Here is a 23422-nt window from a genome sequence, read left to right as displayed (position 1 = left end):
TGCGATAATCAGATCTTCTCTGGACTTCGGCTTTGGAATCTCCATGGCCTTCCCCTTCTAGTGTAGAAGAGGTACTGTCCCAAGGGCGTCCCTGATTTGCTCCTATCTGGATCTTGATGTCTCAGAGTTCTCCCTTTGGTTTCTTTTCAGATCTGTAATTTCTGCCCTCAGATCTATAAGGCCCTTGTGTAGATCGGGAAGGATATTAAGGACCTCGTCCATCTTTTGGCTCAAAGAGTCTATTTTCATAGGTATATGGATTAACCTATGTCCATAGTCTTGAACTGTCTTTTGAATCTCCCTTAGGTCTCGGGAGATATTCGATGTATCCGGCTCGAGTTCTTTCCAATCAATCATAATTTTTAAAATTGAAATTATGTAGGAATTTACCCGTTCCGCTTCTCCTGGCTGGGATTCTATCATGGACTTCAGTGGAGTATAGACGCCTCACTGCATTTCCTGTTAGTACTTTCGAACCTCAAAATTTCTCAGTCACTCTTGTTCTTCTTCTGGCGTGAGAAGTTTTGGATCAATCATTTTGGACCGTTGTAACACTTGTCAAGAATTTACATGAGAACTTATTTTCTTTGTATTTCCAAAATTTGGAAATATTCCCTGTTTTTAGAGTAACTTTAACTTTTGTTCGGTTTCATTTTTTCTCGAAGAGTCTCCTCCATTAGTGGATAAATCAAAATGTAATCATATATTTTTTCAATAAACCTAGACTCTGATACTATTTTGACGAGCATGAATGAAAAAATAGAATTTTAGTATAAATGGACTAAAACAGCTCTTTTAAAATCTGCACAGGAGTCAAAGTATCCAAAATTCCGTCTGTGGTCCTAATTTAAGCAATTTTGCAAGTTACTGTACTTAATTAGGAAATGCGTGGATAAAATTGAACGCAGGATAACTTATTTGACCAAATTAATCTTTTTCCCTTAGTTAGTTGATAGAGTTAGTTTTATTTCCCCTTGGGTATTTGAACTAAGCCAACCTCTGTTCTTGAATATACAGAAAAACTGCAAGTTTGTTCCATTTTTCTTTCTAGCTTCTTTAATGAAATTTGCTTTCTTGATACCTGGTTCAACAATTACTGTATTTACAAATTTTTAAAAATGATAAAGATCATTAATTATATTTGCACATTCAAATATTATGACTCAATTTGCAATATCGATGTTGGATTCACTCAAATTAATAATTTTCTTGAGGAAGTGATGATCATGTAAATATAATTTAGTATTCATAATATAATTCACAATTATTTTGACCCTTCTTCTAATATTAATTATTTAGCTTATTCAATTATTAGGTGAATCGTATTGTAAATTACAGATTCAAAATTATTGTATCTCAAACTATTTTGACCAATCAATTCTTCGGTGAATAAGTTTAAAGTTTTAGAAGAAGAGAAATTTGTATCTCATTTCAAATTCCTTCTTAATTGAATCCATTCATTCCACTCTGAAAAGATCAAACTACATTACCTCCATTCACGGGCGCCCCTGATTTGCATGCATGGCCAGTGGCCACCTTTCTTCCCGGCCCCAAAAACGTCGAACAGTCTCTAATTCTGTAGTAGAATTAACAACCTCCACCTGCTTTCATGGCTCCAACGTTGTTTCTCAAGCTATAAGTACCCTGTCTTACTCCCACATCTTCCATCACTCTGAGTTTGAGCTTTATTTAATAAAAATCCAGAAATTCCTCTCCACTCTGGGAACCTCGAATAAATTCCAGGGTAGAGAATTAAAAAAAAAAAAAAGAAATGGCTGCAAAAGCAGCAGTTGCCGGGCTAGCTGCCATCCTCGTGGTGGCGATGGTTGTTGCTGTGGCAGTTGGTGTTACAAAGAGAAGTGAATCAGGCTCCGTCAGTGCCGGCTCTACCAAGGCCGTGCAGTCCATTTGCGCCCCTACTGACTATAAAGAAACTTGTGAAAGCAGCCTTTCCGATGCCAACACCACCGACCCCAAGGAGCTGGTCAAGGCCGCATTCGAATTTACAGAGAAAAATATAGGCGAAGTCATCAAGAACTCGTCTTTGTTCCAAGAAGCAGCCAAGGATAATGGCACCAAGCAGGCGTTGGAGATCTGCCAAGAAGTGCTTGACACTGCCATCGATGATCTCAAGAGGTCGTTCGACACGTTTGGGGAATTCGACGCTACCAAGGCCAACGAGTACGTCGAGGACCTCAAAACGTGGCTTAGTGCTGTAATCACCAACCATGAAACCTGCATTGATGCCTTTGAGAACACCACAGGTATGTACATACATATATCATAAAAGCTTTAGCAATCTGTCTGCTGGACTAGTCCTGTTTCAAGATTTTTATATATAAGTGTTATGTGTATAAAGATATATTTTTTTTAAATATGCAGGCGATACTGGGGAGAAGATGAAGCATTTGATGAAAACTACTAGGGAGATGTCAAGCAACGGCCTCGCCATGGTGACCAATATGTCATCGATCCTTGCATCGTTGCAGATTGGGGGGCTTTCCAGCCGAAAGCTTCTCTCTGAGGAAGAAGGCGCTCTATTCTTATCCAACAATCAAAGGCGTCTCCTTGCCGCATCATCATTGAAGCCGAATGCCGTGGTGGCCCTAGATGGAAGCGGGCAGTTCAACACGATTAGCGCAGCCATTGCATCTGTCCCTCCGAAGAATAACCAAACATTTGTGATTTATGTTAAGGCCGGTCTGTACAAGGAGTATGTCCAAATTCCCAAGAAGATGAACAAAATTGTATTGATCGGAGATGGTCCTTTGAAGACAAGAATCAGTGGCAGAAAGAACTACGCTGAAGGTGTTAAGACCTTCCACACGGCCACCGTCGGTGAGTTTCTTAATTCAACCTTCATCTCTTTATGCATAATCAGTATAGCTTTTCTTATATACATCAGTATGATAATATTAAAGATTGAAAATTATATACAATCACGTAAGTAGAAATTTAGTTGATGTTCTAAATGTAGAAATAAAATTGAAAGTTAACTGTCTTTTGTAGCTGTAAGCGCTGATGAGTTCATGGCAAAGGACATCGGATTTGAGAACACAGCTGGTCCTCAGGGGCACCAAGCCGTGGCCCTGCGCGTCTCTGGTGACCGTGCCGTCTTTTTCAATGTTCACATCGATGGTTACCAGGACACTCTCTACGCCCACACCTATCGCCAGTACTATCGCGACTGCTCCATCTCCGGCACCATCGACTTCATCTTCGGCGACGCCCTAGCCCTTTTCCAGAACTGCAAATTCGTCGTCCGGAAGCCAGGGCCCAACCAGGCCTGCATGGTTACCGCCCAAGGCCGTGTCGAGCCCCGCAGCCTGGGCGCCACAGTCATCCAGAACGGCGACATTGTGGCTGAGCCAGCATTGCTCCAGGCTACACCACCCGTTAAGGTTTACCTTGGCCGCCCATGGAAGTTGCTCTCAAGGACCATTATCATGCAATCCAACATCGGCGGGTTCGTTGCACCAGAAGGCTGGGCGGAATGGTCGGGAAATTTTGCTCTAGACACACTGTACTACGCAGAGTACCAGAATCGCGGCCCCGGATCGGATATGAAGAACCGAGTCAAATGGCCGGGGATCCAGCACTTCACTCAACAAATGGCTGAGAGCTGGACGGGAGGGAGAATCTATGGAGGGGATGAATGGATCAGGATCACTGGGACTCCATACGTACCTACCATGATGAATGTCTAATAAGTTGAGTCAACTGATTTCCTAACAATTTTTGCAGGTTTGGGTGGTGTAGTTAACTGGAGCTTAATTTTGCTCATGTTGTCTAGTAATAAGTTTTATGATTTTATGCTTGTGATGGAGATTAGTTGACAGAACACTCTCTATTGTAGTTGTAAGAAAAAGATTTGTATGAATTATAATATTAAACGAATTTCATTTCTAGTTGATTAATGAAATGTATTTGGTCAAGTACCATAGACACCAAAACATATACATATATATACATGTCGTGTGCTTAATACCATAATACAAGGTAATTAATGAAATGTTCATGCTGGAAATATGAATTTTGGAGAAAAATGAGTTTAAAGGCCCCTTCTTATAAATGTGATTTGAAGAGGAAGAGTAATTTGGACATTTTGATGTAATTTCTTTGTGTTTGGTTTAAAAAACATAAATACATTAAATGCTTTCCATAATATAACGTTTATTCGATATTTTTTGTATACTTTTTTAACGGAATAAATACCACTCACGATTAAAACTTGGAATTTGTTTTGACAATCTTGTCAAGTTTTGAGGTGTTGCAATGAATGTTCAAATTTGCATGTCCCTATGTATCTGTTATAACTGAAAAAACTTCATACTGACTAAATTTTTGTGAGATGGAGAAAAATCAGACAGCCTTAAATTAAGGATTCATCACTGCCCTCTGAGTTTTCCAGCAACCACGTATATATAAATATAGCTTTCCTAGTTCACAACAAGGGAAAAGAATTACCAACATCCAAAGAGAGCTCTTACCCTTTACTAACAAACAAGAAACAGGGTAGGAGCACAAAATCAAATACAAAAATAAACCCAAAAAAAAAAAAAAGAAAAGAAAGAATTGTCTTAGGCCAGCCGGTTTCTAAGGATGGTGAGACGGGCAAGCGCATTTGCGATCCTCGTCTTATGTTCGTCTCTGCTGTCTACAGATGCAGCCGGTGGCGGAAGTGGTGGTGGAAATGATGGCAGTGGTGGGAACGGTGGTGGAACGACGTTCAATGTTATGAGCTACGGTGCAAAGCCTGGAACGAAACAAGAGAGCACGCAGGCGTTCATGAAAGCATGGAATGCAGCCTGTAATACAAATGGGAAAGCCACGGTCTTAGTTCCAGCTGATGTCTACATACTAGGGGAAACAATATTTCAAGGGCCATGCAAGAGCCAAATTCCCATCACTGTTCAAGTTGAAGGAACTCTACAAGCAGTTTCCGATGCTTCGGTTTACAGCGGAGCTGGCTGGATCTCGTTCAGTCACATTGACGGCCTAGTCCTGACCGGTGGAGGCACGATAGACGGACAAGGAAACAGCCTCTGGAAGTACAACGACTGCAACGAATCCAGATTGCGTTCATCTAGCGGCCGTAAGCTCCCAATACATTGTCATTACGGCTTGAATTTTGACCTGACAAATGAATGAAATCGTGACTCCTGTGTTTGTTGCAGAGTATATACATCAACAAAGTGAGTAACGGGATGGTGAGGTCGATGAATCTGATAAACAGCATGGGATTCCACATGCACGTTACTAACTGCCATATGATAAAGCTGCAAGGCCTCACCATCACTGCCCCTGGAGATAGCCCAAACACCGATGGCCTGCATATCAGCAAATCCAACATGGTGAAAGTGTCGGAGAGCATCATTAAGACGGGCGATGATTGTATCTCGATTGGCCAAGGAGCGAATAACATGACGGTCAACAAGATAACTTGTGGGCCTGGGCACGGCATTAGGTAAGTTCTTGATTCAAGAACCGTTGAAAAATAATCATGAACCATCACTATGTTTTTCAGCATTCGCTCGATTTTCAGGAGTAAATTAATCATTTGACAACATTTTATAAGTTGTCAGATATAAATAGTTGATGGATGTCTGTTTTACTTTTCTTTTAATTTCTGCACACGTTTTACAATCCGTCTAATTTTATGACACTTTGACGGTGGGATCAGTGTCGGAAGTCTAGGCAAGGAACCAAAGGAACTAGATGTAACAGGGCTTATAGTGCAGAACTGCACCTTGCGCGGAACAACAAATGGGATCAGAATCAAAACATATGCAGCATCAGATCCAAGCCGGGCTTCAGGATTCCTATTCCAAGACATCATCGTTGATAGCGTGCAGAACCCTATAATCATTGACCAAAACTACGGCAGCAAATCAGCCAAGGTAACAAAAAGATTACTACGACTTCAGCCAAAACATACACTAAACTTCCCATTTTCTTGAATTCAATTTTTTTCTTGTAAATACTTTATTGCAGCCATCCCTCGTGAAAATCAGCAACGTCGTTTACCAAAACATCAGAGGAACGACAGCACCACTGGTTGCTGTCAATCTTAAATGCAGCTCAGGAGCTCCATGTCAGAACGTGCACCTGCATAACATCGATCTGCAGGCAACAGGGAACATAAGACCTACATCGATATGTTCCAGTGCTAACGTGGGATACAGCGGTGTACAAAATCCACCAGCTTGTAAGCCAGGAGCATCACGGTGATGTTTTAGAGCATGTAACATCAGGGGCACTGTGTCTGCATCCCCGGTAGAGACGGAAGCCAGAGGAGAAAGAGGCTAAGAAGCCGACACAAAGAGGATGGCTGTGATACGGAAATGAGAATGAAAGGTTTAGGTTAGGATTGTGATTTTGCTCTACCATTGCTGGAGTGAAGCTAGAGTAGATAGTAATAGTCATTAGGCTATGTGATAGTTTTGTACATAGTTTGTAGTATAATTTTCTTCTTGAAATTTATCTGTAAAGTAGTTTGAGAACTAAGGTGTAAAGACTTATGTTGTACATTGTACCGAGATTGTTTAGTTGAACTTATTTAAAATATTTTACAAGCTCGTGCATATGATAATATGTTTTTTTGGGTGAATAGCAATTTATCCCCCTGTGATATTAAAAATGAGTGCATTACCCCCTATGGAAAAAATATAGCAATTTACCTCCCTATACTTTTTAAAATGAAGCAATTTACCTCCTTATATAGGGAGGTAGATTGCTTCATTTTAAAAATCATAGAGGGGTAAATTGTTGTATTTTAAAAAATATAAGGAGGTAAATCGATATTTATTTTTTCACAAGGGGGTAATTTCCTCATTAGCGATATCACAAGGGGATTGCTTGCATTTTTCCCTATGTTTTTTTAGAACTTATAAGATGTTAAATTTAATTTTAAAAATAAATATTTAAAGTGTTCGAATGAAATTAAATGATAGAGCATATAAGATATTAGTAAAAACAATTTGTAATTAATTTTGGAAGAGTTTGTAACGATTTAAAAAATATAAATTAGAAACTTCTTATTTTTTGAGAAAAATAGTTATAGGACTAAGCCCTAACATCTTTTTTTTTTTGGAAATTATAACCTATTTTTCATAAAAAAAAATTATCAAACATATTATAATATTTAATAAGTGCTCAAATATCTTATATCGTGTTTTCAATAATTTACAACTTACCTTCTTAATGGCATAGATCACCTTGAATGTATCTGATTGAATCAAATCGAAAATTTAAAAAATGCATATATAAATGATGTTAATTTATTAATTATAAATTATTTATTATTTTCTTCTTATAAATACAGATATTAAGATATTTAATATTTATATATTATTTTTTATTATACTTATATATATATTTGTAATATAATATATATATTTTAAAATTTAATGTTCAGTTTGGTTCGATTAATCGGTACAAAAATTATAATCAAAATTAGAAAAAACGAAATCAAACTGAAATTTTTATTGATATGCGATAAAAATCGAATTTTCAATTCAATTGATTTTTTGATTGATTAACAAAAAATTACACACCTCTATTTTCTGGGAAAAACCTAACTCAAAGCTTTTGATAATTTGATCGGGATAGTGAGAGCGAAGAGTTGGATATTAAATTAATTAATTTGTGCCCCTTATTTGAAGGGTTTTGGGGTTATTTTTCTCAGAGACTTTTAATTATATAAAATTAATTTGAATACGCAAGAGGAAAAGACTGACATTTCAATAAATTTTGAAAGTAAAAAATTAAAAATCAATTACTTAAATAATTTTGTACTTATATTTAGAATTTATTTTTCATATTGATTATAAAATATTAGTCTAAAAATTATTATAATAATTTATTATTCAAACTTTTAAAAAAATAAAAATAAAACTAGAGCCAAATAAAGGACCCAAATGTAAACTTGGAGAAGTTTTCAGGGATAAAATGGTAATTTGAATTTGTCACAAAAATAAGCTAGCCGTTCCACACCCCTCTACGTTCAGCTCAGCTCGAACTGCTGCTTTTCACTGATCTGCTATGGCGGCTTCGCTTTTCGCCACCCGGCGCATGTTAGCTTCTGTCCTCTCTCGTCGCTCCCGCGTCGCGGTCCCTCTCCTCCTCCACCACAACCACGAGCACCAACAACCTGGACTGGACCGGTTCACAGTGCAAACCCGGCTCAGGACATCGGGTTCGGGTTATTCCCCCTTGAACGACCCGTCTCCGAACTGGAGCAACCGCCCACCCAAGGAGACGATTCTCCTAGATGGATGCGACTATGAGCACTGGCTTATAGTGATGGAGTTTAATTCGGACCCTAAGCCCACGGAAGAAGAGATGATTGATGCTTATGTTAAAACCCTAGCTTCTGTTGTTGGAAGGTAAAAGATACAAAATTCTCTCTATTTTTGCGAAAAGAATTTATCTTTTGTCTTTTACGATATGTGTTTTTAAATTTTAAGCTAGAATCCCGTAATGATTACACTCTTTATTGTTATTGAAAAATCAATTGCCGTCTTCCATGTGTTTGTGATTATTAAAGAATTATGGCTGTGGACTGTGAAATAAATATGCTTAATTTAATTATCAAGGATAAAAGAATATGAACTTGAACCTATTAAGGAAATGACTGTTCAATGTACTTATCATACTAAAGAGAATTTATGATGATCAAGTTGAATTATTCTACTTAATAGTATGCTTTTCTCTGCTTCTCTTTCAAACCAGTTAGTGTTTTAACCATTGCTACTTGTTTAGTGGACAATATTGGAATGTGTGTCTAACATTGTTATAGATTGTCATGGAGGTTGTTCTTTTTTAATTTTGGAAGGGATTGGGGGTGGCGGGTATGATTTTTGAGGAGGATGTAAGTAGGGAATAAAGATTGTAACATCAATGAATTGCATTGAAACGAACCTCAAGATATTATTAAATTTATATAGGTAGAAGAACATTTCTTGGAAGCTGGGGGGTTTTACCTTGTCCCATCCTCATTTATGGTTTTAAGCATGTAGGATCCACCGTTTTCATACTGGTTGCTCCGTTACTCTGGTTGCAATTTTGTGTTTAAAACTACACCTACAAATTGGAAGCATGATTATCACAAATTCCAATACCATAGAAGACTAGGAGAAGTGCAATGGCTGGTGTTGGGTACTAGAGAAAAGAAGTATGTAAATTTGAAGCAGAGACTTCTGTGTTGTTTGTTCTTTGAGAGTGAAAAGAAACTGGTTTACATAGGATTTGAGCCTTTATTTAGACTTCTTAGTCCAAACTTTCCTTTTTATGATGTGGTGAGACAAGACAATGTTTTATCAAGTATGTTAATGGATGTTTTGTGGTTGCTGGATGTGCAGTGAAGAGGAAGCAAAGAAAAAGATATATTCTGTTTGTACAACAACATATACTGGGTTTGGTGCTTTAATCTCTGAAGAGCTATCATACAAAGTCAAAGGTATCATACATCTGGGAGCTCCAACTTTTTCATCCTTTGAAATCTCTGGCTCCTCTAATCTTACACTATCGGTTATTCATTTTGGAATTATCGTGGAAATATCTGGCTGATATAATCTTACGCTCTTCATGCCATGTTAATGTTTATAGCCATGACTACATGATCTTCAATCTTTTCATGTCAAACTTTCATCTTCTAACATTTGAGAAACATTTTATCTGCATGAGTTGCTCAAATTTTCTTTAGTTGTTTTGAGATGTGGCAGAGTCGGGATCTAGTTGCCACATTTATTAGCATTTCATACGGAAATGTGATCCTGTGTCTGTACGGTCAATCCATATGCCTGAATTGTGCACGCATCAACAATCAGCTTATTTCTAGGGAAGATGAATGGAGATTTGAGCATCCACCTTGTGTCCTAACTTATTTGTTTTCAGTTTACCCTGATTAATTGCCCATTGGTAATATTGATAGGCCTACCTGGCGTTCTATGGGTATTGCCTGATTCGTATCTTGATGTTCCAAATAAGGATTATGGAGGTCAGTGAATTTAGACGAGAGTACTCTTCAACGCATTTCTTTAACGTTTTTTGAATTTTATCTCTTCACACAACTTATGTAATGTTTCGTAGGTGATCTCTTTGTTGATGGAAAAGTCATTCATAGGCCACAATATAGGTTCACTGAAAGACAAAATACGAGGACTAGGCCTCGTCCACGGTACGATCGACGTCGTGAAACAATGCCGGTACAAAGGAGAGAGGCGATACAAAGAGAGACATGGGCTTCAAACCAGCAATTGCCAGCAGAGCAACAAACAGCAAAGGCAAGCGCAAATGTAGCTCAGGGCGTTGGGGGAGGCTACCCTCCAAACGACGGATTTCAGGGAAACAATGCGTGAAGGTGCATCCTATATTACCTACAGGACTTGGAACTTGTTTCCTGTCAAGATTTGGTTGTTGCATCTTCTTGACGATCAGTGGTCACTTGTCTGTATTTGCTTTGCCAAATGGTTCTCATTTGGACAGCTGATATCTTTACGAGGTTGCAACATGCAAATATGTCTCGTTTCCCTTTATCCATGGAAAACTTTTATATGCAGAGAGAGTGAAAAATGTTAAACAATATGAACCTTGTTATATTAATAGAGTAAATAATTACGGGCTCTCCTTAAGCTTGTTTTGCTATAATTATAAATACTCTTTTTTGTTTAAAAAATTATAAATATTTATTTGGAATCAATGATCGTATAACAAATATTCCCTAAAATGAGCTGTCATAATTGGAAATTTGTTTAAATGATCATTAATTTTATGAATATTTGTAATTTTTCAAACAATAATTGGTATATACAATTATGGCAAATTTTATGTGGGGGAAGAAAATGCTCTATAGGCATGAAACATTTTTCACTTCTCAAGGATGTTACGGGTAATTCATGTGATCAAATTTCAGGTAAGGGTGGACGATTGAGTCACGTAATTCGGTTCTTAACCTGATACAATCGAGTAAGATTTTTTTTTCTTTTTAAAAAAAATAGATATCAAAATTACTCGATACTCAATTTTTAAATTTCGGGTTGGATTTCAAATAAGACTCCTACTCATGTTACATTGCATTTATTTTGTCTCAAACAGTCAACATAGAGACTCTAATTTGATCCCTAATGGAGTTTATTTTATGAGTGAAATAAAAAATTATATAGAGTTAAATTCATTTTGATCTTGTGATATGAAAAAATATTAAAAAAAATTATAAAAATTTTAATATAAAAAATTGTCCCTGTGTTATAAATAATAACTCACATGTCCCCTGGTCAACTTGAGTTTATTTTTTTAGAGACAATGACTGGATGTCGTTCCTAGTCAACCTAAGTCTATTAAAATATACTTATAATACATTTCTAATATATAAATTTAAATTTCATATAGAAAAAAATTATTTTTTTAGTTCATTAATTATATTTTGCAAATAGTATTTATATTTGCATATAAAAAAATATTTTATTATTGATAAAATATTTATAAATTATATTATATAAGCCTTAAAATGGGAGAAAGAATGGCAAAATCATAAAAAAAAATACTATTTCCAAACAAATACTTGCAGTCAATATGCATATATCACAAACTCTGACCTCCGGGGTGTTTTTTAATTCTTTTTTCATATTATAAGGGGTGCAATACTTTATTTTTTATAGGGATATTTTAACATTTTAAATAAGCGTGGATCCTTGAATTTTTCTCAAAATTATATACGTTCATATTGTTGTTCTCAAAGAACAATTATTGAGAAAATAAAGAACTGTATTATATTATTGTTCTCAAAGTATATTTTATTTTGATTAACTCATTAATGTCTATAATTTACTTAAAACTTCCAAAACTACCCTTATCAACTCTCCGAATGACAATCTATATTTGGAAACTTCTGAACCCGTCGACCGCTTTCATCAAAAAGCCCCGACAACAACAAGATTCTAGATTCACCACCTGGAACGGTGCCACCCAATGCGCAGGTTAGCCCAACCCTCTCTCTCTCTCTCTCCATGTCTCTTCGTTTTCTTCTTTTCCCCTCATTTTCCTCTTCGTAGACGAGAAATTTCACCAACACCCTTACACGAATATACGTTTTCAGAAACTTCCTTGAATCTTTTCAAAAAAAAAAAAAAAGAAACTTTCTTGAATCTGATTTTCATCCATTGTAAATCTGCATGTTTCTTTTTTTTTGTTTTTCACATCGTCATTAAGTGATTTCTGGTCTTAAATTGGAACCCAATTTGCGGTTCCTTCAATTTGTTCGTTCATTTCTGAAAACCCACTTGGAGAAACGTCTAAAGAATCATGAAATCGAGCTACGGGAAATCAAACGACAAAACGGGCTCGACCAATGCCTTCGATTTTGATCTGGGGCTCGGTTCGGGCCGCGCGAAGTCGATGAATGATCTGAGAAACCCGACGTCCTCGTATACGTCAACTTCGTATACGTATACATCACCCCAACATAAGCCAAACACGACATCGTCCTGGACCTACCAGCCCAACAAGCCGGCTTGGACCCATCAGCCCGCGACCTCGGTTCAATGGGGCTGGGCAGGATCGTCATCAGGCCCCACGTCGATGGTGGGAGATATTTCCGGGAAGAGCTGGGATTCTTCTTGCCCTTCGGGTTCCAGTTCATCCAGTATTTGGATATTGGATAGTAACAACTCAAATCTGTTTGCTGACTTGCTGAGCTCGGGAACAGGCCAGAAGAAGAATAGCAACAATGTCCCCTTGAAAAATGCAGCTCCTGCTGCAAGCCAGAACACGTGCTCGACGGGGAATGTGGCTGATTCATTGCCGAAAACTGGTTATTCGGGTAGAAGTAGCATAATGTGGGGATCAAATGCCGTTAATAGTGGTGGAAGTGTGAATCTTGGTGGCAATTGTAGTAAAAGTCCGAATCTTGGGGGTCCGTCGATGAAAAGTATGGCAGGAAGTGGAGTTGGAGGTGGTGGGATCCGTTCGAGTAAGGACCCTTTTGGATCTTTGGTTGATTTCGGGTCTAAGCCGCCTGGTGGAATGAATTCAGCAAGTAAAGCAAGTGACAAGAGTGGTTTAGGGAACAATTCGTTTGTGGGATCTGAAAGCACCGCTTCTAAAGCAAGTGGTTCGTCGATCTCATCAGGTGGTTTTTCGGGCAGTATCAATGATCCATTGAGTACCACTTCAAAAGCAAGTGGTTCGTCGTTATCATCAGGAAGGATCAATGATCCATTGAGCAATTTTGGGTATCCTAATAATCTGTCTGAAAATCAAAGTCAGCCTTTAAAGCAATCCTCAGGGGTGAATGACTTTGATGCATTGTTTTCTTCGACTTCTGGAGTTGGCACAACAAGCCAGCAGTTCTCTGAGGGTGACGACTGGGGAATGAACTCAGAGTTTGGAGGAGGGAATGTTACAGGTGGGACGACCGAGCTTGAAGGCCTTCCTCCCCCACCTGCCGGTGTTTCTGCTCCTGCTGCTAAGAATAAGGGTGTGGATTATTACAAGCAGGGCCAGTTTGCTGATGCTATCAAATGGTTGTCTTGGGCCGTTATTCTTCTTGAGAAGACTGGTGATGATGATGGGATGCTGGAGGTTTTAACCTGCAGAGCCTCATGTTACAAGGAAGTCGGAGAGTATAAGAAGGCCGTGGTCGACTGTACAAAGGTAGAATCCTTTTGCTTTGCTCTTCATAAATTCTATGTTCTATTTGGATTCTTAATTCGTATTGTCCGACAATACATAGTGACCTATTTGGGCTGCAAGTTTGATCGTATATGGTCTAAGTACTGTTGCCTCTTGAATTTTGCTTGATTTGCAACTGTAACAAAAACCTGAAGAGTAATTGTCATCCATACGATCCTCTAGTCTCTAATTCTGCCAGATCGTTATTTACTACATCCAAACAAAACTTTTTGCTCTTGAGTCATCAGAAGCTCTCTCTATGCTAAGTCAAGAATCAAGATTGACGAATCTCACAAAATCCTCATGCTGATACTTTAAGCTGCCTCATGAAAGATTAGATTATGTTTCATCAAAACATTTTACCGGTGATGCATCAGCCAGACGTCCACACACCGGCCCTTTCACCCATAACCTTTTTGCCTCTTTACTTTATTGTGTTTTCATCCATTAGCTGTTTGATCAATCGCTTACCCTCAAAATCCTATGTGAAACGCCACTTTTCCCTTTCTAAAACGTTTTGGATCTATGGCGTTGTGGACAAGCTAATGCTATGCTGTTTTACTTTCATGTTCTTGCTTAACAGGCATGGCGTTGCACTCACATAATATGTTGCCAGACGTTTCGACGCCATACTCAATTGCTCATCAAAGTTGAAATGGTCTGAAATTTGAGTTATCTTGTGCAGGTGCTGGAGCACAATGGCAAAAACGTAGCTGTCCTAGTCCAACGCGCTCTCCTCTACGAGAGCATGGAGAAATACAAGCTTGGGACCGAAGACCTCAGAACCGTACTGAATCTTGATCCTGCCAACAGAGTTGCAAGAAGTACCATTCATCGCTTGAAAAAGATGGCTGAATAGAGAAATTCGCAACGATATTTTCTTATGCTTTAATCGTACATACTCGAGATCATCGGTTACCGCTGTTTCGAATTACTACATGATCTATTTATTTATTTTCAAAATTAGTTTATGTTGGTGTATAGTGTATACTCTTCATAGTTACATGTACAATAGAAGTTGATACTCTCAGTTGTTTGTTAAGTACTTTTACTAGGATCTCCTTTGTTTTAGTTTTTTCCTACGTTGTATTGATGTTAGAATTCTTATATGTAAATCAGTTGGAACTATAGCAGGCATTGAAAATTTAGTCCACCAAGTGCTGCTGACGGAATTTTCTGTTTAATATATATACGTAATGGGTTAATTAAACTTAAACTTCTCTAGAAATACGAAATTGTGCATTCCCCAATTATTTTTGAAAATTACATTTACACCCCTTCAAGAATTCGAGACTTACAACTCTATTGTTTCCAGCCTTTCGTTAGGGTGCGGTTGAAAATACTGGTACCGACAAAATAATTACATAAATTTTTAATTTTATACTTTATTTAACATTTCATATAAATTATTGACAATATGATTAGTTTTTTCTTTTATTAACGCTTATTTTGTATCAATGACAAAAATATTTGATTATAGTTACATATTTTTTTACCTTATATATATATATGTACCCCTTATACGTATAAAAATATTACTAGCGTATTCTTTATTAATAAATTAGGTAGATAGTCAAATGAAAATTAAAATTAAAAATTTATATAATTTTTTCGTGGATGTTAATATTTTTCAGTCAACTCCAACAAAAGGGGTAGAGGTGTAATTAAAAATTTCTCAATAAAGATGCAAATATAATTTTGCATCTTGAAAGGAGTTTAGGTGAAATTAATTCTAAAATTATTTATTTATATTAAGTTGTGCAATAATTTTGTTTATTTATTTATTTTATTTTTAATAATAAAATATATTTCAATTAACAAAATTGAGATTCCATGATTTTAGGGTGTTAGTTTTGGGTCCAATCATTATATGAAATTTTATTTTAATTTAATAATAATTATTAATTAAATATAATATATATTAGATATTAATAATTATGATCGATTTATTAAAATATAATAATTTCTCGTTTTGATTTTGGAAAAAAAATATTATATATACTTTTTATTTAAAAAAGAACACAACAACGTAAAATTCAACCTTAGCCATTATTGCATTCAAATCAACATTAAATTAATTAATCCGAATATCAATTCCGGAGTATCCAACTATCAAAATCAAATCTAAATAAAATAAAGAATTTGGAAAAATCAAAATCCAAATCTCAATTTCACTTCTTCTTCTCTTCTGGAAAACTCCATTAGATCTCAATGTATGAGCAGTGTAATTTTAGTGTTTGATTTTGTATAAGTTATTGATATTTATGTAAATGGCGTCGACGGAGCAATTGATGGGCAGCGGCGGGCCCAAGTACGTGCAAATGGAGACGGAGGCGCCGGGGGAGTCGGAGTTGCCGCCGATGAATTCGTCCTTCTTTTCGCCTCATCATCAGAATTTTCCGGGCGGGGAGTTGGCTCGGATTTTTGATGAGTTGCCCAAAGCTACTATTGTTCAAGTTTCGCGGCCGGACGCCGGTGATATCAGCCCCATGCAACTGACTTACACGATTGAATTGCAGTACAAGGAGGTGTGCGGTTATTTTAAATTCTAGTAGTATGAATTACGCTGGTGTATTGGTTGTGAGATTCTTTTTTTTTTCTTTTTTGGTTCTTTGTATGCTGGAATTTGGAAGATTTGTGGGGAATTAGTAAGTTGGATAGTTTAATATCTGCAGACAGGGATGGGGGCTCGTAGTTAATGTGCGGTAAATTCCTTAAGCTAGTTTGTCGCGAGAACTTTGTGTTTCTTGTGATGGAGTTATAGGAAGATGGATGGATTAGTATGTTTGAGAGGTCAAATTGTGAATGTTGGAAGTTGGGTTTAGACTTAGAGAAAAAAGAATTATTTTTTTGGTTTCTGTTATTCTTTTGATGGAAATGGATCTTGAATCGACAAGAGGCTGTATTTTCCTTTATCTTGAAGCTTGACTATGCTTATTAAAGGATGAATTATGTGTTTTGGGTGAGTATAAGTTCCTTCGTCTTGGATAATATCAACTGTTATTTATTCGCATTCCATGAGTTAGTAGAGGGAGTGAATTCTAAAAGTAAATTCAAGAAAATTTAGATCCCCGCTCTTTTTGCTTCACCACAGACCAAACATCATTTCGAGAATCTTGATTATGGTTGAGTTTTGGGAACTTATTGGATGTGAATCATGTGATGTATATTCTTGCATAACAAATGAAATAGACTACTGAGTTAATATCTACTGATATTTGCAAAGGTGCTTCCTTCTTCTTTCCAGAAGATTTCTGCTAGTGTTTTCTTTACCAAACTTCAAGGTCTGAACTTTGTATTAAAACTTTATGGTTGTTACTTTAGCTGTGTTAGAATAAGAAAGTTCTAGAACTGCTGAGGTTTGCTGGGAATGTTACGTAGTCAACTGCTTATGCGAGCAAAGAACTTCCTATACTTTTTGTCTTGTAGGCCTCATGTTTAGCATTAAGGATGCTGATTGTTTATTGAAAATGAGGCTGTTCAAGTTGAATTTTGAATTCAGAATCAACTCAAGTTTATTATCTGGAATGCTGATTTCCCTCTATTTTCTCTTAGTTCAAGTGGCAGTTAGTGAAGAAAGCTTCGCAAGTCTTTTTTTTACACTTTGCTTTGAAGAAACGGAAATTTATCGAGGAGATCCATGAAAAGCAAGAGCAGGTATTTTTATCCACATTATCTAAAATTTTCATGCCATAATTTAAAATTTAATACATTTTGTTGGAATGGTAGATGTTTCAAGTTTGATTATGCATATTACTTGAAATCGATCGGATTGTTTCTTTTTTCCTTGGAAAGGTGATGTACACCTAATGCATACTATTTTACTCATGGTTTGTGTTTTAAGTGTTTATCCATTGTTAATAATTTCCTATTGCTCCAATTTCTCTAAGGTTAAAGAGTGGCTTCAAAATTTAGGAATAGGAGACCATACGACAGTCATGCAAGATGATGAAGAACCAGATGATGATGCTGTTCCTTCACGTCAAGATGAGAGTGCTAGAAACAGGTTTTTCTTAGTCAAGTGTGACTAGTTTAGATCTTGAAAAGAGTTAAATGTGTTGATTGCTGTGTAATAGTTATGTATCTTACAGGTGGTTTTTTGTTCAGAGATGTTCCATCTAGTGCTGCTCTTCCAATTATCCGGCCGGCACTTGGAAGGCAGCACTCAATGTCGGACCGAGCCAAAGGAGCAATGCAGGGATACTTAAATCACTTTCTCAGCAATATAGATCTTGTGAACTGTGAAGAGGTAAGTCTAAGAGTCCTCAACTGTAGCAATTTTGTAATTGTAGTCAAGATAGAATGATTCTCAACTCAGTAATATATGTATTTTTATTTGGAATATCGATGAATTGATTTGAACAGTTTCATTTGATACTGAGATTCAACAGTCATTGGCAGAGTCAGGAATTGGCTTTGGGAAGCCAAGGAGACTTGATTGCTCCGTAGCTGGAGAGCCAAAATAATCCTCACACTGTGAAAAATTTACTCTTGGTCAATTAACTATATGGCAATGTCTCAGGAGCATGTTAATCATGTAATCATGTGATTGGCTGTTGTGTCCCTAAGATTTGATCATGGATGTTTTAAACTGATATTTATGCCTTAAACACTGTCACTTGAACTCATTGATCCCAACACAAATGTGTGTGGAAATTCAAATTGTAACTAACTGGCTAGTTCCGTGGGCTTGTGCTGGATTCTGGAACTTTTCCCCTTACTTTGTGGCAAAACTTTATGCATTGCAGGTGTGCAAGTTCTTGGAAGTTTCCAAGTTATCTTTCTCACCGGAGTATGGTCCTAAGCTAAAGGAAGATTACATTATGGTGAAGCATTTACCTAGAATCTTGGACGATGACGATGACGAAACATGTTGTTCATGTCAGTGGTTCTGTTGTTGCAGGGATAATTGGCAAAAGGTCTGATCTTTCCTTGGCAATATTCAAAATATCAATTTCTTAATGGCCTTTCATGGATTTTACGCTGTGCTTTCCTAATTGGTTAGTTATTCTGTTTGAGGGTATACTTCATAGCATAACCCACTGTGTTTGAATTAGTGCAGCTTTGTCGTGTTCTAGATGTCAGAAAATCAAATTAGATATGATTATGGTTAATAGCTGCTAAAGTGAACATCATTTTGTTGATAATATATGTCTTATTCTAAAAGAAGTTGTTCCGCCACTTTGTCAGTCTTATTAATAAATGGGTAATAAGTCTTGTTATTAACTGGGAGTTAATACATAATTTTTTTTTTCATATAAGGAGCATCCTTTATGTTATTTGCGTACTTCACAAAATATTGGACCATATGCATTAGATATTATGCTCTATGAAAGTTGGTCTGATACTCTGATTTTGCATTGGAGCCTTAAACTTGTCATTATGCACATTCTTCTGTGTTTGGTAGTCAGCATCCTTGTTGATATTTGGAGAAGTTGACGGGACGTTGCTATACTTGAAGCTTGGTTTTCTTTTTCCATTTTATTTATAGCATGACTTTTTGTACGGGCAGGTGCACTGCAAAGTTAATTATCACTTGCTTGTTTTTGCTGAGCATTCATCTTATCACGTAATCCTACAGTCCAAATCGTCCACTAGACAGTAGTCAATGCAGTTATAAGCAAAACATATGGCATTGAAGTGCATGCAGGCCATTCTGCTGTGTTAATTAATCAGTATATCTTAAGGAAACTGAGTAATGTTTTTGTACATTACATATTATTACTTGAACCTGGATAAGCTCATACAATCATGCTGGTGTAGGACTTTTTCTTGTTCACTGCTCTGATCTCATTTGTTGCGCTCAGTACTTCTCCTTTTTCTCATGCCTTTTCCATTTCAATGCTCATAAGTATTATAACCATCGAGTCCACAATTAACTGATTTTCAAAGTTATTGACAGTAGGTGTATATACTTGGATAATATGCAGGTTTGGGCTGTATTAAAACCTGGATTCTTGGCCTTTCTTAAGGACCCTTTTGATCCCAAGCCTTTAGACATTGTTGTTTTTGATGTTCTACCTGCCTCAGACGGCAATGGAGAGGGTCGAGTATCCTTGGCAAAAGAAGTTCATGATCACAATCCCTTACGTCATTATTTCAGGGTAAGTGATGCATAAATCATATAGTCTCTTGAAGCATTCTCTATTTCGCTACTCCTTTTCCTCAACAGCAGTGTTGGGTGTGTAGAGAAAAAGGATTCTTTTTCTATTTCTCTTAATGAGCAGTACAATGCTAGTATTTATAAACAAGCGTGAGCCTAATTAGGAATGTTTGACCTCTAAATCAATCCCAAGAAATTTGGGATCACATCCCTATAAATCAGGAATCAACTAATCTAAAAGGTAAGTGTACACTATATACTTGCTGTGCAAAATAAATCAATAGATTTTCAACAGGGTGATAGCTAATACCATTACTTCACAGAGAATGCATGCTTCAACTGAACCTCAGGTCCCAAAGCATTGTTATTTCGACTGTTAGCCCATGCATCATCAAGTACTGATTCCAATAAAACTGGTGCTCATATTTATTTCTGTAATTGCACATAGAATTTGTTTGGAAACAAGTTTATATGTTGCTAGAGTTGGCATGAACCTGATGAACTTCACTACAAGATAGGATAATTTGCTAACTGTACAGCTGACATTAGTGAATTGGCTTGCTACACCTTTCTCTGATTTAGACTTGCTTCTACCATGAGTATCTGTTGTGCGAGCTTAATGTTGTGTGGATACCTTATGCTTATGAGTTTTTTACTTCGTATGTTCTCTTTGTGCTGAGTTGTGTTGAGAAGTTAAAGCCTGAAAGGAATATGTGGAATGGATTGACCTACTTAAGTTAAGTGATGCGAGTATTGAGCGAAAAGTTATTACTATATACTAGGTTCTTAAAGGAATTCCAATCGTGGATTTTATGAATTAGCTAAGTTTGTTGCTATTTGCTCTGGTAGTTAAAACCTTCCTATTAGGAGTTTATGAATTTTATCATAGGTGACTTGTGGCACTAGGAGCATAAAGCTTAGGACAAAGAGCAATGCCAAAGTAAAAGATTGGGTTGCTGCAATCAATGATGCTGGTCTACGACCACCTGAAGGTTGGTGTCATCCCCATCGCTTTGGCTCTTTTGCTCCTCCTCGGGGTCTGACTGAAGATGGTAGTCAAGCTCAGTGGTTTGTGGATGGTCGGGCTGCATTTGAAGCTATTGCTTTGGCCATTGAGCAAGCAAAATCTGAGGTTTATTTTTCTAAACTTCTATTGTCACGATTCTTATCATAAACTGTTGATTATCTTATTTCTGGCATCAATAATGCAGATATTCATATGTGGGTGGTGGGTGTGCCCAGAACTATACCTGCGGCGCCCATTTCATGCTCATGCATCCTCTCGCCTTGATTCTTTACTGGAATCTAAAGCCAAGGAAGGTGTTCAGGTATTTGAACTTGTAAATGATATATAAAAATGTTCTGGAATACAACTTTCATGAACTAGGCGATACATGTCATTATATTAATGGACCAAAATTTCAAATGTAATTAAGTGTGCTAATAACAGCAGAGCAAGTTTAGAGGCAATATTTGCTAACTAAAGGATCTGCTTAAATATATACATTATTACTATTCTCCTGAGGGAAATATCCAAACTTATTTCCTGATCTTTTATGTGTTCACCCGGGAAAAAAAATGGCAATACTTTATGAAGCTAGATGAGACTATGTGATTTGTGGAAAAGTTGGAGAGAGGTATGAAGGACATTAAGTAGTAAAATTAGAAGAGTAGGAGATTGAATAATAGAGTGAAAGTTGGGAATAGTGTGATTATAAGCTACTGTTTACTTGTTTAGCTTTGCACTTGTCAATAATAGTAACTGCAAGGGCCTCATCAATAGCAAACAGCATAGGAATGAATTGATTCAGACTCAATGCACTTGTTTATTATATCTTTTTGTATCATCAAGAGAGACAGAGACCAACAGAGTGACTATTTTGTCTTGTTACCCTGTGAATCTACTCTAAGTCAATAAAATGTCTTAAGCAGACAAACTCATGATTGTTAATTCCCTCTGGCCCATGTTTCTTTATAATGTTATCAAGGTGTATCATTTTCACTTACTCTCTGCAGTTTTTTCTTTTATTGTCAATCATCATATTTAATTCCCCAAATATTCACTTTTACTTATTATGATTTCAAATTTCAAACATCACATGCCAATATAAAAGAAATTTTATATGATGAATATCTTAAACTATTTGCAAATTTATATTTTGTGCTATATTCAGCATACATCTTGGTTAGTCCACGGATTACTAGGTTTTAAAGAACTTTTAATTTTGAACGCAATTATTTTGCGAACAGGGTATTTTAGTGTGATTGTATTATTGGGAAGGGATAGTCCTCACTATGGTGACACTTTGAGAATTATTACAATTTCAGAATTGTAGAAAAGGACAATAAACAGTAGAAAGGAAAGAAAAGAAGATAGTAAGAGCAAAGACTACGACAAAGAATGACGAGGAGAAAAAATTCTTAACCCTCTTGTGGACCAAGCAACCTGCCACCAATTTCCAATAAAAGTTTTCTCCAATAACACCAGCTACTTATTTATAAAAGTCTATGTAGACATTGTACTCTTCTGCTAGGAGGAGGACTTGGATAATTTATAACTAATTGACTAACTCTAGTCTTATGTCACTAAATCCCAACTAAACTCAGACAATGGTAGAAGCCTAGGTCCTGTTATAGAAAATTACTGCAGAGGTGACCTCCCTAAATGCCTTTGGCATTCATCAACTCTAAAAGCAAAAAAGAAAAGGCACTAGAAAGACCATTATATGAATTGAGGACTCTTTTAGGCATTGAATCATCTCCAGAAAGCCTTTAATTGAGCTGAAAAGAGTTTTTAAAAATCTTCTGTCAAATTTACTTTTCTCTGTTGTCAACATGAAAAGTTGCATGGTTTTATTGTTCTCTCTTCTGTTTGTTTCTGATCCACTTGAATGCTTGGTGGTTTTCATTTATCTTATTTATCTAGGTATACATTCTTCTATACAAAGAGGTAGCCCTAGCTCTCAAGATTAACAGTGTCTATAGCAAGAGAAAGCTTCTGGGCATTCATGAAAATATCAGAGTACTACGATACCCTGACCATTTTTCTTCTGGTGTCTATCTATGGTATGGTGTCATCCCATGTCTTTTACTTCCATTCTGATAGCTTTGCTATTCAAACTGATCTTCTGTAGATGCTTATATTGCGTATTCTCTTGCATAGGTCCCATCATGAAAAAATTGTTATTGTGGATCACCAGATATGTTTTATCGGAGGACTTGATCTGTGCTTTGGCCGTTACGACTCTGGTGAACATAAGGTGGGTGATTATCCTTCTCAAATATGGCCGGGCAAGGATTATTACAATCCAAGGTACGGTCTAACTGGTTCTTCTTCAAGTCGGTACCCTAATCTTATTAATTATACTGCTTTGTGATCTTAATTAGGCATGATAGTATCAATCTCAAATAGCATCTCTAGTTAAAAAACAAAGCTTTAGTAACTGATCCCTACTAAGCTTCTCATCAGTTTCTTTGTCACTTGTAGAGTTAAGTTTTTAGTTGCTTCTGGCATTTTGCTCTGATCTTGCTGGTGATGGCTAGATCATATACGCATGGATATTTGATTATTTTCTGTTGTTGCAACCTTGAGCATTGACCATAAGCATGCAGCTGCTTGTCTTCAATTTCTATGTACCTACAACAACA

At 36.7% G+C, this 23422-nt stretch overlaps 5 protein-coding genes across 6 annotated transcripts in view; all 5 read left to right on the top strand.

Annotated features, from left to right (window-relative positions):
- On the top strand, positions 1661-3935 carry LOC105156869 (pectinesterase-like). Its single transcript, XM_011073119.2, has 3 exons — positions 1661-2264; positions 2383-2838; positions 3010-3935. Exons 1-3 carry the CDS (start codon positions 1772-1774, stop codon positions 3705-3707), a joined length of 1647 nt encoding a protein of 548 aa, XP_011071421.1. The 5' UTR covers positions 1661-1771; the 3' UTR covers positions 3708-3935.
- Positions 4603-6441, top strand: LOC105157055 (exopolygalacturonase-like). The gene is made up of 4 exons (XM_011073352.2): positions 4603-5095; positions 5287-5467; positions 5684-5900; positions 5995-6441. The coding sequence occupies exons 1-4, from the start codon at positions 4603-4605 to the stop codon at positions 6229-6231; spliced, it is 1128 nt and encodes a 375-aa protein (XP_011071654.1). The 3' UTR covers positions 6232-6441.
- LOC105156868 (multiple organellar RNA editing factor 3, mitochondrial) lies at positions 7980-10647 on the top strand. Its single transcript, XM_011073118.2, has 4 exons — positions 7980-8387; positions 9363-9460; positions 9935-10000; positions 10093-10647. The coding sequence occupies exons 1-4, from the start codon at positions 8044-8046 to the stop codon at positions 10359-10361; spliced, it is 777 nt and encodes a 258-aa protein (XP_011071420.1). The 5' UTR covers positions 7980-8043; the 3' UTR covers positions 10362-10647.
- Positions 12117-14835, top strand: LOC105156867. The gene is made up of 2 exons (XM_011073117.2): positions 12117-13653; positions 14357-14835. Exons 1-2 carry the CDS (start codon positions 12304-12306, stop codon positions 14528-14530), a joined length of 1524 nt encoding a protein of 507 aa, XP_011071419.1. The 5' UTR covers positions 12117-12303; the 3' UTR covers positions 14531-14835.
- Positions 15800-23422, top strand: part of LOC105156866 (phospholipase D zeta 1) — a 13312-nt gene continuing 5689 nt past the window's right edge. The window contains exons 1-10 of one of the 2 annotated variants that reach the window (XM_020692736.1): positions 15800-16199; positions 17227-17328; positions 17562-17677; positions 17779-17920; positions 18420-18590; positions 19602-19775; positions 20664-20906; positions 20986-21102; positions 22701-22840; positions 22938-23087. In XM_020692736.1, coding sequence (XP_020548395.1) covers positions 15942-16199; positions 17227-17328; positions 17562-17677; positions 17779-17920; positions 18420-18590; positions 19602-19775; positions 20664-20906; positions 20986-21102; positions 22701-22840; positions 22938-23087 — 1613 coding nt within the window. In that variant the 5' untranslated portion in view covers positions 15800-15941. The remainder of the gene's footprint in view (positions 16200-17226; positions 17329-17561; positions 17678-17778; positions 17921-18419; positions 18591-19601; positions 19776-20663; positions 20907-20985; positions 21103-22700; positions 22841-22937; positions 23088-23422) is intronic. The other variant, XM_011073113.2, reaches the window with a different exon arrangement.

This window comes from Sesamum indicum, linkage group LG3 (assembly GCF_000512975.1).
Source record: "Sesamum indicum cultivar Zhongzhi No. 13 linkage group LG3, S_indicum_v1.0, whole genome shotgun sequence".
In the NCBI taxonomy this organism is placed as follows: domain Eukaryota; kingdom Viridiplantae; phylum Streptophyta; class Magnoliopsida; order Lamiales; family Pedaliaceae; genus Sesamum; species Sesamum indicum.
This window is presented reverse-complemented; position numbering and strand designations above follow the sequence as displayed.

What these genes read in the sequence shown, in the direction of transcription:
- LOC105156869 (XM_011073119.2), top strand. Translation starts at nt 1,772, where the DNA reads ATGGCTGCAAAAGCAGCAGTTGCCGGGCTAGCTGCCATCCTCGTGGTG. An exon ending in TGCCTTTGAGAACACCACAG is followed by an intron (nt 2,265 to 2,382) that starts GTATGTACATAC and finishes TTAAATATGCAG; the next exon opens with GCGATACTGGGGAGAAGATG. An exon ending in CTTCCACACGGCCACCGTCG is followed by an intron (nt 2,839 to 3,009) that starts GTGAGTTTCTTA and finishes TGTCTTTTGTAG; the next exon opens with CTGTAAGCGCTGATGAGTTC.
- LOC105156868 (XM_011073118.2), top strand. Translation starts at nt 8,044, where the DNA reads ATGGCGGCTTCGCTTTTCGCCACCCGGCGCATGTTAGCTTCTGTCCTC. An exon ending in CTAGCTTCTGTTGTTGGAAG is followed by an intron (nt 8,388 to 9,362) that starts GTAAAAGATACA and finishes CTGGATGTGCAG; the next exon opens with TGAAGAGGAAGCAAAGAAAA. An exon ending in GCTATCATACAAAGTCAAAG is followed by an intron (nt 9,461 to 9,934) that starts GTATCATACATC and finishes TAATATTGATAG; the next exon opens with GCCTACCTGGCGTTCTATGG.
- LOC105156867 (XM_011073117.2), top strand. Translation starts at nt 12,304, where the DNA reads ATGAAATCGAGCTACGGGAAATCAAACGACAAAACGGGCTCGACCAAT. An exon ending in CCGTGGTCGACTGTACAAAG is followed by an intron (nt 13,654 to 14,356) that starts GTAGAATCCTTT and finishes TATCTTGTGCAG; the next exon opens with GTGCTGGAGCACAATGGCAA.
- LOC105157055 (XM_011073352.2), top strand. Translation starts at nt 4,603, where the DNA reads ATGGTGAGACGGGCAAGCGCATTTGCGATCCTCGTCTTATGTTCGTCT. An exon ending in ATTGCGTTCATCTAGCGGCC is followed by an intron (nt 5,096 to 5,286) that starts GTAAGCTCCCAA and finishes TAAAGCTGCAAG; the next exon opens with GCCTCACCATCACTGCCCCT. An exon ending in ACGGCAGCAAATCAGCCAAG is followed by an intron (nt 5,901 to 5,994) that starts GTAACAAAAAGA and finishes ACTTTATTGCAG; the next exon opens with CCATCCCTCGTGAAAATCAG.